Source organism: Glycine soja, chromosome 15 (genome assembly GCF_004193775.1).
Source record: "Glycine soja cultivar W05 chromosome 15, ASM419377v2, whole genome shotgun sequence".
In the NCBI taxonomy this organism is placed as follows: Eukaryota; Viridiplantae; Streptophyta; class Magnoliopsida; order Fabales; family Fabaceae; genus Glycine; species Glycine soja.
Window position 1 is genome coordinate 5686903 of NC_041016.1, and position 12734 is coordinate 5699636.

General features: G+C 36.3%; 2 protein-coding genes and 1 long non-coding RNA gene across 5 annotated transcripts; 1 reads left to right on the forward strand and 2 right to left on the reverse strand.

Moving 5' to 3' along the window:
- Nucleotides 1–55: 55 nt before the first annotated feature.
- LOC114387922 lies at nucleotides 56–2721 on the forward strand. Its single transcript, XR_003661432.1, has 5 exons — nucleotides 56–541; nucleotides 633–901; nucleotides 1180–1333; nucleotides 1421–1680; nucleotides 1841–2721. It is a non-coding gene; the product is annotated as an uncharacterized LOC114387922 (long non-coding RNA).
- Nucleotides 2722–3397: 676 nt separating this feature from the next.
- Nucleotides 3398–6581, reverse strand: LOC114387921. 3 transcript variants are annotated; one of them, XM_028348188.1, is made up of 2 exons: nucleotides 6045–6581; nucleotides 3398–3581 (listed from the first exon to the last, which is right to left on the reverse strand). In XM_028348188.1, exons 1-2 carry the CDS (start codon nucleotides 6479–6481, stop codon nucleotides 3413–3415), a joined length of 606 nt encoding a protein of 201 aa, XP_028203989.1. In that variant the 5' UTR covers nucleotides 6482–6581; the 3' UTR covers nucleotides 3398–3412. The 3 variants fall into 3 exon arrangements, with proteins under 3 accessions (XP_028203989.1, XP_028203991.1, XP_028203990.1); XM_028348190.1 differs by lacking the exon at nucleotides 3398–3581 and adding an exon at nucleotides 5162–5468; XM_028348189.1 differs by lacking the exon at nucleotides 3398–3581 and adding an exon at nucleotides 5162–5473.
- Nucleotides 6582–7240: 659 nt separating this feature from the next.
- LOC114387920 lies at nucleotides 7241–12734 on the reverse strand. The gene is made up of 9 exons (XM_028348185.1): nucleotides 12090–12734; nucleotides 11591–11827; nucleotides 11206–11419; nucleotides 10928–11037; nucleotides 10652–10851; nucleotides 10288–10391; nucleotides 8598–8785; nucleotides 8316–8515; nucleotides 7241–7739 (listed from the first exon to the last, which is right to left on the reverse strand). Exons 1-9 carry the CDS (start codon nucleotides 12331–12333, stop codon nucleotides 7524–7526), a joined length of 1713 nt encoding a protein of 570 aa, XP_028203986.1. The 5' UTR covers nucleotides 12334–12734; the 3' UTR covers nucleotides 7241–7523.

The following is a 12734-nucleotide window of genomic DNA, read 5'->3' on the forward strand; positions in this document are numbered from 1 at the left end:
ATATATATATATATATATATATGTGGTTCTTAATATATATTACCAGATCGTCAAAACTCAAGCGCACGCAATTCTTCTATTCTAACTGTTGTGTAATATATAGTAAAGGAACACATACAGGAGAAAACATATATAATACAGATTTCAGAATGGCTATGGTAAAAAAAATTATGGGACAATGTATGGTGGAAGCATTTTGTTCTGATGTTTCAAGATATTCTTCACAACCTAATTACCGTTTCTGCATTAAGAGGCAGAAAACAGTTTCCTTGCTCCCCACTTTCTCGGAGCTGAAGACGATGTTGCAACTACCTGCCCCTTATTCACAACCATCCTTTATCAAATTAGATGAGTCTTCCAAGAGAGACCTTGCCTTGAATCCGATCGATGAGTATGACCATAACGGGAACTGTAACTATCAAGATCAATAGTGAGATTACTGATCATGAGGAGATGGTGGCCATGATGCTTCAACACTTAAGATACTTTCAACAATGACGAATAATTGTCATGCAGCTAGTTAGCACAGAAATTGACCCAAGTAAGCACTATTAGTTAATTTGTGTGCACTTTCTTATGTTTTTAAATATTTATTAGTATATGACTTATTTGAGTGCCCTATGAAATTGTAGGAACCATGGAGCCAAAACTGAGCAACCCAGTTGCATTGAACTGGTTGAAACACTTTAATGTGGGGGATGAGAGGTCCACATACAAAGTAGAGTTTGAGATAGATTCAGATTTGGGGTTCTCGGGAGCTATTACTGTGACAAACAAATACGACAAAGAGATCTTTTTGGAAGGCTTTTCCATTGAAGGTGCATGTTGTGGATATTGCCTGCAATTCTTGGATTCAACCCTGAAGGTTCATCCAGAGGAGAGAATTTTCTTCAGTAACAAGGTAATATTTTATTACATGAAAAATTATTGCATGGTCTGATGAAACTAGTTCATGTTAATATTTTCAACTAATTTCTATGTTTCACTTAATCAAGACAGGCGGTGAAACATAAAGCAAAAATCCAGAGAAACTTTTTTTCTTTAAAAAAAAGTGATATGCTTTTTTTTATTAAAAAAAAAAAAAAAACTAACAAATAAACCTAAAGTTCAAATTTGAATTGTTTTATCTTTAAGCCGGCCTTTATGCAACACGCACCATCTTGTATTTGACCCGACTAGGTACTTTGAAATCTATTGCCATCGAGCTGAGTCTTCCAGAATCCAAACAGGTCCTTACCCCTCCATTGGATGCCACCTCTCATTGGTTGTAGCAAATTGCCAAAGCACATGTTTGCTTCAATGACGCTGGTGTTCACCAACTTGTCCATCATTGGTACGCAATTCAACAAACAACCCTTTAACTATTAATTATCCAATTCATTATAGTTACCTAACATGGAATTTGATGTTTGTTAAACAGGTTGAGAATCCACGCTTGCATGGAGCCATTCATCATAGCTGCTCATCGCCATCTAAGTGTTATGCACCCGGTTTTCAAACTCCTAAAGCCTCATTTGAAACACACATTGCAAATAAATGCATTGGCTCTCATATCAACGAAGGAGGCATCATTGAGTCTGATTTTTCTGCCGGCAAACACAGCACTGAAATAATCTCAGCTGCTTACAAAGATTGGTGGCGTTTTGACATGGAAGCCCTTCTTGCTGATCTCATCAGAAGGTTCGTCTACTTGGACACATACATGAATCATGTCATTCTTGTAGTGGAGATACAGCAACTCACTATCACACGAGAAGAATTATTTGTACATTTTTCTCTCTTAAAATAACTTACAATTATAAACTTAGGATCTCATTATCTTGTTCCAATCATTATGCAGGGGACTAGCAGAACCAGACCCAACACAACCCTATGGACTAAGACTACTCATTGAAGACTACCCTTATGCAAATGATGGACTTCTTTGTATGGTTTGCTTTGGAGAACTTGGTTAGGACTTACGTGAACTACTATTACCGTGATGGGAACATGGTTCGGTCAGACAGTGAGCTTCAAGCATGGTATAGTGAGGTCATCAATGTGGGCCATGCTGATCATGCAAATGCGAGTTGGTGGCCCACACTCTCCACTCCCAATGATCACACTCATATGGGTTGCTTCGGTTCAGCATTCAGCGGTGAATTTTGGGCAATAACCTCTTGGTGGGTATGTCCCAATGCGTTCCCCACACATGAAGAAGTTGTTGCCCAAAGAGGAGGATTCAGAATACAAAGATTTTTTGGAGGACCCAGAAGGATACTTGTTGTCTTGCTTGCCAAATTTGTTGGAAACCACCAAGTTTCTAGCTGTAGTTAACATACTTTCTCAGCATTGGCCGGATGAAGAGTACATAGGGCAGAGGAAGGACCTGTCAGATTGGACTGGTGACACAGAAATCATACAGGCATTTTATGAGTTTTCCATGGATATAAAGATAATAGAAAAGGAGATTGACAAGAGAAATAAAGACCCAACACGTAGAAATAGATGTGGTGCTGGAATTCCACCATATGAGTCGCTAATAGCCTCCTCTGGTCCTGGAGTTACAGGTAGAGGGGTGCCGAATAGCATAAGTATATAGAAGTCATGTAAGTTGTAAAATTTGTTGTATAAAATTTATCTATTAATAGCATTATCCATAGACAAAATGAAGTTGCAAAAGTATGTACTTTTGTAGCAGAGATAATGGAATAAACAAAGGCTGAATACTATTTTGAGTAATATTTTTCCATTAATTGAGCATTTACACAGTTTGTGGCACCTCTAAACATGGAACCAAATGTGATGTCTAAATTCTACTGTGAAAGAATGCTAGCAATATTGTATGATGCTCTTTCTTATACAATACAATTTGTTAAAATTATTTATAAATCCATTAAATTGAAAGTTAGATCCATTGAATAAGAAGTGAGACCCATCTCATTTAACAAGTATCACACAAAATTCAATCAATAATCATGATTATTAGACTGTATTACTGACATTTCTCATTCTATAAGTTGCTCATAGCCAGTTTGGTCCTGGTGTTACTTACAGAGGCCGGGGTGCCTGATAATAGATGTTTAATGGGAACAGAAATGACCATTGAGAAAAAAAAAAACTATGCCCTTCTGAGGATATACCAAAGTACAGTAGTAGTCCCTTTCGACTGAGGTTTACAACAACATCTCTTTTTTAATCAATACCCACCTAAAATGACATCTTGAATTCTAGAATGACAGCCATATTCACTTACAACTCTTCAAAACTAAATATGCTCATTAATAAAATTCCCATTAGATCTATTAAAAGAGGGGGGGAAATGTTATATATGATACAATGAGAAACTTCAACTTATATAATAGTACTAAAAAGATTTCATTTCGATTGCAAAATGACACTTATGCATCACATTAGAAATCATTGGCTAATCCTAACTAAATATAGATGGAACGCCACAAGTATAATAGAAAAATGAGGGGAGAAGTGAGAAACAAATGCACCGTCCACATGTGATAGCATTAACAATGTTGAAGTATGTGAAATATGGATTCTGCCATATACATTGTCTTCCAGCAACCAAGCATGTCAAAATTAACATCCTACATGGGAACACAGGGTGGAAAACACAAATTATGTGCTAGTAACACGGATTGTATGATCTTACCTAAAGTACAAATTTACATTCAAACATATATATGCATATAAAATAACATGTGAAAAATAACCTTTAAATCACTACAAACATTTTATTAACCTTTGTTTGAAAATGCATGGAGATCCCACCTAAAATACAAATTTACATCCAAACACACACACACACACACTGTGTGTGTGTATATAAAATAACAGATGTGAAAAATAACCTTTAAATCACTACCAAGTACCAACATGGTCATACAGTTAACCTAGTTTGAAAAACGCATAAGGTGGTCACCTACAATTCTCAAGTCACAATCACAAATTAAGCTAAAGTTACAAATTAACAACTCCGAATATAAAAGATAGTTTTTGACGGCACATAAAACTAAAATGCTAAAAGAAAGCAGCGCAACTCTATATATATAGCAAATCTTTCAAGGCATTATCAGTATCACCATAATCATCATATTCAGATGATCTTCATCTCCATCTCTGTGCCCAAATCCAAGTTGTTTATATTTAAATATTTGATGTTAAAATGAACATCCATCATAATCAACAATCTAACCATCAACAGATGAAAGATCCAGGTTATACTCAATAGCTTTTCTAGCATATGACAGCAATGTTAAATAAACCCACTTGATGATATCTTCAAATTTGCACAGCAGCAAAACAGAGGAATATAAATGTCAAAGTAGAGAGCAAATAACAGAGAAGTGGAAGTGGAGAGCAAAACCAGAACAGCAAGACAGAATATGAAAAATTGATACCACGAACTTGAATTCAAGAACAAAGAATAAGAGAGGCACTCCTTGCAACAAAGTTTTGGGGTTTTGGGCTTTGAAAGACAACAAAGAAAAGAGCTTGACAGACTTTTTTTTTTATCAGCAAGAGCTTGACAGACTGAAAGACAAGAAATTGAAAGGATTCAGGTTGAGAGAGTTGGAATGAGTGAGAGGACAATAACACTCATATTAGGTCAAAAACAACTCACTTGGGGTTGTGTGTCGTAATCGAAGGTCACCTAATTAATCAATTGGTGCCACAGTTGCCTAACTCATGAAAGATCACTGTTTCCAGAGATTTTACAAGATTACCCAGAGATCCCCATATAATCCCTCCAGAATATAATGTTCAGCGTGAACAGGATTACAAAGGGAGCATGAAAATCATACAGAATCATCCCATCTCATGAGTAACCATGCAGGCTGACAACCTAGCAATAAGACTATGAACTTAAGTATAAGTATAAAGGAACATGGTGGCAATTATCAGAGACACAAATCTATGCAATAACAGTATAAGTATATCAGGATCACTCTACTCTATTCTGTCTTAGGATTTGGTTTGGATATTAAATTATAAAGGGTGTACTAAAATGGAAGTAAAAGAATGGAGAAACCTAATAGCAGCTTACAATCACCACACATTGATTATCCTTTGGCAAAAAAACAAATTTAAGGCATCATGTCAAGTGCCGCATGTTTTCTACTTTAACTATGTTGATTGCTACAAATGCACCATGGACCAACTGATGTAGAACGTTTCTAGCATTTTCAAAATTGTATTTTGATAATTTGAACTCTAGGTTCAGTCTTTTAGTTAGATGGAAGCAAGTTTTAACTAAAAATACACAAGAAACAATTTAGTTCACTTATCCTCAAACAAGTAATACTCCTTTTTATTTCATTTCATCCACAAAGAACAGAAATCTCTATGTATTGGCAGGGCATAAGCTTAGTTTCATCAGCGGTGCCAGTTAAAACACTTCATCGATCAGTTGCCTCCAAATGAAGTTTCTCAACATACATACTCAAATGGCTTCGTTCAGATCTACACATCAACTGCACTTTACAAATGGCAGCATCAGCTAAGTCCACAGAGTTTGTAAATTCTAAGCATTGATATGAAAAGAGGATTCTCAGAATTAAATGAAAACAATACACTGATTTGAAAGATGCACCATTAGTTTCTGTGATCCCAAACTCTTTAATGTTAACAAACAAATAAAACATCCTGCTGTTGTTAACCGCAACCCACAAACACAACAACTCAAGTAACATGCACACTTTCGGATCATTTTCCCAGTTTATAACAATCCTCAAACTTGACACACTGACTACAACACTCAATGTCACTCTGCTAAACTTCAGCTCAAAACTAGTGAGAAAACTACCTCAAAGTTTGATTTTGGAAGATTAATGTATCAACGAACTGTAGTTAAAAACGTACGCATAATCTGGTAACAATAATGACCATTTTCTGTAATTGAAGCAGGGGAAGGCAAAATTCACAACTTTATAACGTATCTCTAAACACAGGTGAGATCCGATTTTTACAAGGTAAATCCAAAGCTGGAAACATAAATTAAATAAAAGAAGAAGAAGAAGAAGAAGAAGAAAGAGGGAAGCTAATCATACTTCTCCCTCCAAGAGTAAACAAGGAAGAAAACCCACGAAAGGGCCAAGAGAAAATCGCCAACAGTCTGGCGGAGCCAATCCAAGGCGAGATCCTCGACCTTGCGTTCGAAGTAGACCCTCCACATGGCCATGAAGAGGTGGAGAAGCGTGCAACCCTTGGCGAAGAAGACCTGAAAGTCACGATCTTTAACAAACGACACCATGAAGAGGAGGAAGCCAATGGCGACGAGGAGCAAGCCGGAGAAGGAATCGGAGGTCTTGATGAGAAGCTGGTCGTGCGGCGTGGATCCCAAGAGCTTGGTGGCGGCCTGCACACCGTGGCCGAAGGTGTAGACCTCCTTCATGTAGAACATCATCAGGGCCCCACATGTCATTGCTATCACCGAGTGCAGGATGCAGATCACCATAAATGCCGACGATGCCATTCTCCTTCTCATTTCATCTCTAAAACCCTAATAACCCCATCATCTTGCCTTCTGCTTTCTGGATACACAAAACAAAAACCACCCCATCCTAAAATAATCTTGTTTCTAATTAAAACTATTAAATTATTAAGATTCCATAACTATGACGTAAGTGAGGGCCATGCTAAGATAAGGATCCCGTGGGACCCCCCCTCTCTTACTCCTTTGTCAAGCCAGGATACACTCGTGCCACGTTTCTTTCAATTGGAAGGCCACATGAAGTAAATCAAAATAGAATTATAAATTAGTATATCAAAAAATACTCATTTTTAAGATAGATTTCATATTACTTCTTTAATATGATGTATAAATATCACATTCATCCTATAATTTCACTCAAACTTTAAGATTTTTCTAAACTTTTATTATTTTCTTTCTTTTTGGCTAGTTGTCAATTTTCTTTCTTCCATCACACAATTATTTCTCTCTTAATTGAAGGCAATACAAACATTTATGTAAAACACTTCATAATTTTCTTTGAACATATTGCTCAAACCCAAGAGAGTCATTTGAGGTAGCTGGAAAAAAAATTAAACAAAAATATTTAACAAGAATAGATGATTAAAAAATACTCAATGTATAAGGTTGGTTGGGATCAGACACTAAGCTCAATGAGACTCAAAATACATTTTTATTTTATTTCCTTAATTAGGTAGTAGCTAATGACACGTTTACTAAAATGGATTTCAATGTCAGGTTCAATAGAGGAACCAAGGGGGAAACAATGGTACATTGAGAAACTTTTTCTTATTAAAGAGTAAGAGTGGGTCGTGAATATATTTTTCAGGGAGTACAATTGAGAGCGACTACACTTTAACCTATAGCAATGGAACAACAGAGTGGGTTGCCACATTTGAGGAATTTGGTCGCAAGTGACAACCCTGATGTCATGATAATTATGGAGGATTTTTTACTCTATATACAACAAAAAATAATAACGATGAACGAATTGCACAGAGTAAAAAGAATGATTTGTGTAGGTGGAATGCCAAAACCGAAATGATCAATCATATAATCACACAAACAAAACTGTATAATTTGCTTCCATGTTTATATCCCTGCCTCCGGCCACAACTTTGCGGTGGCGCCTAGAACCTGGTCTTCGATCTCTTCCGCGCCTTCCAGGACCTCTCCTAACAACCTTTTCCGGCAAAGTTTCAACAGGAGGTGGAGGACTGAGAGCAACATCCACTGGAGCAGCCAGGCGCTCCAATATATCCCTATGGTATTTCTGTATGCAACCAAAAAATATTTAGTGTGCATGACCATGAAATCACAAAATGTCATATATAGTAACTTTGTTGGTTATTACAATAATTATCTTAAAAGTCATATTATCCAATTTCTGTTGATAGGTAGTATAAAATATTTTTACACTAATAGCACCTAGAATTTAAAGTATTTCAAATTTTCGTAAAGAAATTAGTGAATACAATATATGTTGAGTAAAGAGTCGATACATTGACTTAATAAGAAGATTTTATATTATTACCTAGAATTTAAAGCATTTCAAATTTTGGTGAAGAAATTAGTGAATACAATATATCTTGAGTAAAGAGTCGATACATTGACTTAATAAGAAGATTTTATGTTATTTGTCACGTGTAATAAATTTCTTGACTTTTATAATAATTACTTTAAAGGTCATACTATAATTTTTTGATTGGTTGACAATGTAAAAATGTAAAAAAAAGATCTATCGACATATGATGTTACAAATCAGTTATATTGTATTGTATGAAGCTAGAAATTAAACAAGAAGCCTCTGGTGTGAGATCATTTTACACAAACGAAATAAAATATTTACCTGAACTACAAAGTTGCGTCTTTCACAATCCAAGAACATGAGAAAATGAAAATCCACCCTGGACAAAAGTTTATCCCTGACAGTTGAGAAACTAATCTGGTCCCTAGAAGTGAATCGGTCAACTTCATTGAACCAAAGACATGTAAAAAGATTGCTGATGGGAACATGCTCTCGTACTATTACACACCCTTCAGGAACATCTGCAAGTTAGCCATCAAGGTTGAGAAAAGAACCAGAACCAGTTGCATCTCATCTAACAAGGAAACGCAAAGTTTAGCTTACCACTAATAAGAGGAAGTTTGGCCTCTGTATATGGAGTCAGTCCCTCATTCTTGTAAAAGTCGATCTGAAAGTCAATAGAGGCATTACCATACTTTCCAGCAGCTTTATTTGCTTCGGCCTCAACAAATACATCAAAGCGTCTATAATGTTTAGATATTGCAAAAGTTGCATTCTTCCTCCACAAAAACCTAAATAAGGATGAGAGCAATTAATGTGCCGAAACATGTATTCTATCAAGAAAATCCAACATAAACCTAGTACAAAGTCGGCATAGGTATGATTATGTGTCGCTTAATAAATTATATTCAGGGATATACCCCAAAAGGCATATATGAAAATACAATAAAAACTCAACCTTGATTTTCGTGCAAGATACATTATATATGGTCTATAGCCACCCAACCAAGATGGAAAACAAGACTTGGCATAGAACAGGAGGAAGAGAAGGATCTAAAGAGGAAATGGTAAAACCAACATATAGAGCAGTGGACAGAAGAAGCTGCTAATTATAAAATTTTAGTTTCCAAATAATAGTTTTATACACTAAAGTAGGCAATTGCCAAGATTCTAGTACTTCAAACCAGAAACAATGAAGCTATAATCCTATAAAAAAATGTCCTAGTGGTAAGCTCTACAAGGTGACAACTGAAAACTCTATTTATGCTAGCTCCTGATGAGTACTAATGTTGATGAAATAGCAATTTGAAGAAATGCCTATGTTGCATGGAGACAATTTATTATCCTAATTCATAATAAGAGCAAGCGGAGATGAAGATCTCTGATCTAATCTTATACACGGAACTGTTTTGATTTACACAGCATGTCTTGGGCATGTACTCTGTGTGAGCATAGCTTTGTTAGCCCAGATGGGAATTTCTAGATTGAGCAATCTAAATGGTATTTTAGGAGCTGGAAGTTAAGGAAGACAGTAAATGACTCAGACGTGGTTTATTAGGAGCTCAATAGAGCTACTGTTCCTTTATGGAGGATAAATTTGAACCAGGACCAGAATAGGGTTTATTAAGTTTCAGATTTAAGTTATTCTCACTTTTCATTGCTATGCCCTTTAAAGACTAACTACTCGTATTTAATCCACTGAAATAGGTAATAGAGGCAGTTCCACATCTTGAGTTTTAGCAACCATATTAAATGCAACAAACTCTATTGTAAGACTAGTTATAAGTTTTCTTCATTAGAACTCATACTGACATTCACCACAACATCTCAATTAAAGACAAATATAGACGCCTTTGGTAGTTTAGAAAGAATAAGATGCCATCTTGTGTGGGAAGAAAATCACATAGTCGGACTTCCAGAATTTTCAATGCCATGTTATGACAGAAAGAACCTGAAAGATAAGTTAAGGGCAACAACTACACGGGACAATATCATGCAATTGTGACACTGAATAAAAAATTCACAAATAACCGTTCTTGGTAAAACCAAGAAACATACTACTGGCATATATCAAGCCTCACAACTCCTAGTGCATCTGTAGTTGTAAGCAGTACCATTAAGGTGGAAATAAAATCATTGAGTCAATTCTGCACAGACAGTATACTGTATCTATCGCAACAAGAATTAGAAAGGTGAATCCATATCAGACGATGTGCAGATGTAGGACTGAAATGCTACTTTCACGGGTAAAATGAATCAGTATATAGTATTAAAGAGCAATACTGAGATATACCTTTCAAGGATTTGATATGGATCAACAACAAGCTCAAGCTTTCCATCAAGCCATATAGAATAGCGGGCATTTGGAACCATTCTATGCAACAGAAGCTTAGGAATCTGCAGAAAAGGTAACTTACGTTACAATTACATTAAAGTACTACTTTATGAGCAAGAAAATACAACAGTTTCTGAATGAGATATTTTTGTTATTTTCAATTCAAACCAAAAGGCAAAATTATATTTGAATGAAAAGAAAAGCAATAATCAGATCATAAAGAAAAACATAATTATTTGAAGCTTCAGCAACAAATATGAGTATACGACTAACAACCAACATGCTAATTTCTTGATGGTGCTTGCTGACATATAACTCTCACCTTCCCTGTGCGTCTTGCATCTGTATAAGGAAGATTATGAGCAACAATAATTCTCCACAATCCAATCTTCTTGCTGGTTCCCAGCCTGCCAGAACTCCTCAAATATTTCTCTGTTTCTTCATCTACAAACATAAGGAAGCATACTGTCTCCTTTGAATAATCACTTATATTTGTTGGCTCATTTATCTCGTCAAAATTTCCTGAACAACAGATATAATTCATCAGCAACATGCCAAATTAAACATCTAAATGAAAGCAAAAACCACAAATACAAACCAAATATGGCTGATGCAACAACTACACCATGACACTGCTCCATTTCAAGGAGATCATCTTCATCCATGTCAAATCCTGTGTTGCGGCCAGGTTTAGTTCCTCTAACAAATCTGAATGATGTACACATGCATCATTGTAGATGCAGAATGGACAGATGTAAGTAAAAGGATAGGAGAAATACCGTTATTACTGAAACAAACAAATTATAACCACAAACAACCTTCTTCAGTACTCATAGATATACAGAAGGGAAACATCCAACAAATCACGAAACATACCCACAGTGCACACTCATTGACTCCCGTATATCAAAAGATTCATTTCTCTGCCTCAAAGTAGGAAATCCACCAAAGTCCGAACCACCAAATTCACCATCCCTGATAAGAGTTTCTTCATAGATAAATGTTAAGTTCTTAAGTACTGGAGAAGGTGACGGAAACTTTGGCACAAGTGCAATGGCTTCATCCATGGGAAGGTAACATACCGGGCATGCTGAAACACAAACAAGCCAAAATGTTCAGGATCATACCACTAACACTAAGTAACCTAAAATATTCATATGCCTTCTATATCCTCATAAATTATCCTAGCTCAAGAAACATCCTCATAAAATTACCTAACAAAAGATATTTGCAGAAACAATATAGTAAAACAAGATCTTACGCCGTGGCCCAGTTCGCTTTTTATCTGCTGGTGGAGGAGGAAGTGTGAAACTATTACAGGGATGACCAGAAGGAAGAGTGTAACCCAGAAAATAGCTCGGGGGAGGAGGAGGTAGTACTGAAATTGTAGTGAAGCCCATGATATTAGCTCTAGCGATCAAAGATGGAGAATCACCTATAGACATATTGCCATTAACACTAGTGTTATGCACACTGTTTCCCTCCTGTGAATCTTCACCTGAAAGCAAACCATATCACTAAAATTAAAGCTGAAATCATGAGAATCACAAAACATGCTTTCTTCATCCACCTTCAGCAAGACACATGGCATGCATTCCTATAACCAATCAATCAAATTCAAACCAATGTTTGATATTCCCCATGCAACATGATAAAGTAACAGAATCCACCACACAAGCCAGCAACACAATTACATTAATAATTGAAACAAAATAGTTAGATATCAAATGAAGTAGAAAAAGTGTGAGAAATTGAGGAACCTTTTCCAACGTACAAAACCCAGATGAAAACAGCAGCGGAGATGGTAAAGAGAAAGAGCATTCCGACCTTCTTTCTGCCAGTAAACTTGAAGATCCAATGGAAGAACCTGTCTTTCTCCTTCAGCGTCTTGGGGGGTTTGCGTGCTGATTGAATAAGCGACACACCATTGTTCTGTAGCTGCAGCTGCTGCTTCTCCAAAGACCCATAACTCCCAGAACGAATACCCAATGACCCACCACTCATCTTATTATTTCTAAGCTCTCACGCCCCTTTCATTGCCCTCTCATCAAAACGTCCCTCATTTCAATAAAATTGCACTTCAGCAATGCCAATCCCACTTCCAACTCACCAAACCAATTCTCGAACTTTTCTATCAGTGAGTGTTTGAACAGCAACGAAAAACGAAGTAGCAGGAGCAGGGCGAAATCAAATCGAACTCGTGCATTTAGAAAAGCCAACAGAAACTCAATTGTGCGGCACTGAAACGAAAACTGGGTCCCTAGAAAAAAAAAAAACCCTTTCTTCGAAACAGGGGATGAATCTAAGTTTTTTTTTTATTCCTCTAATTCACCCGGTAGGGTTTTTAGCAGAGACAATCTGCGTTTTCTGAAATCTGAGACTTGGAAGAAATCTGGGATAAAAAA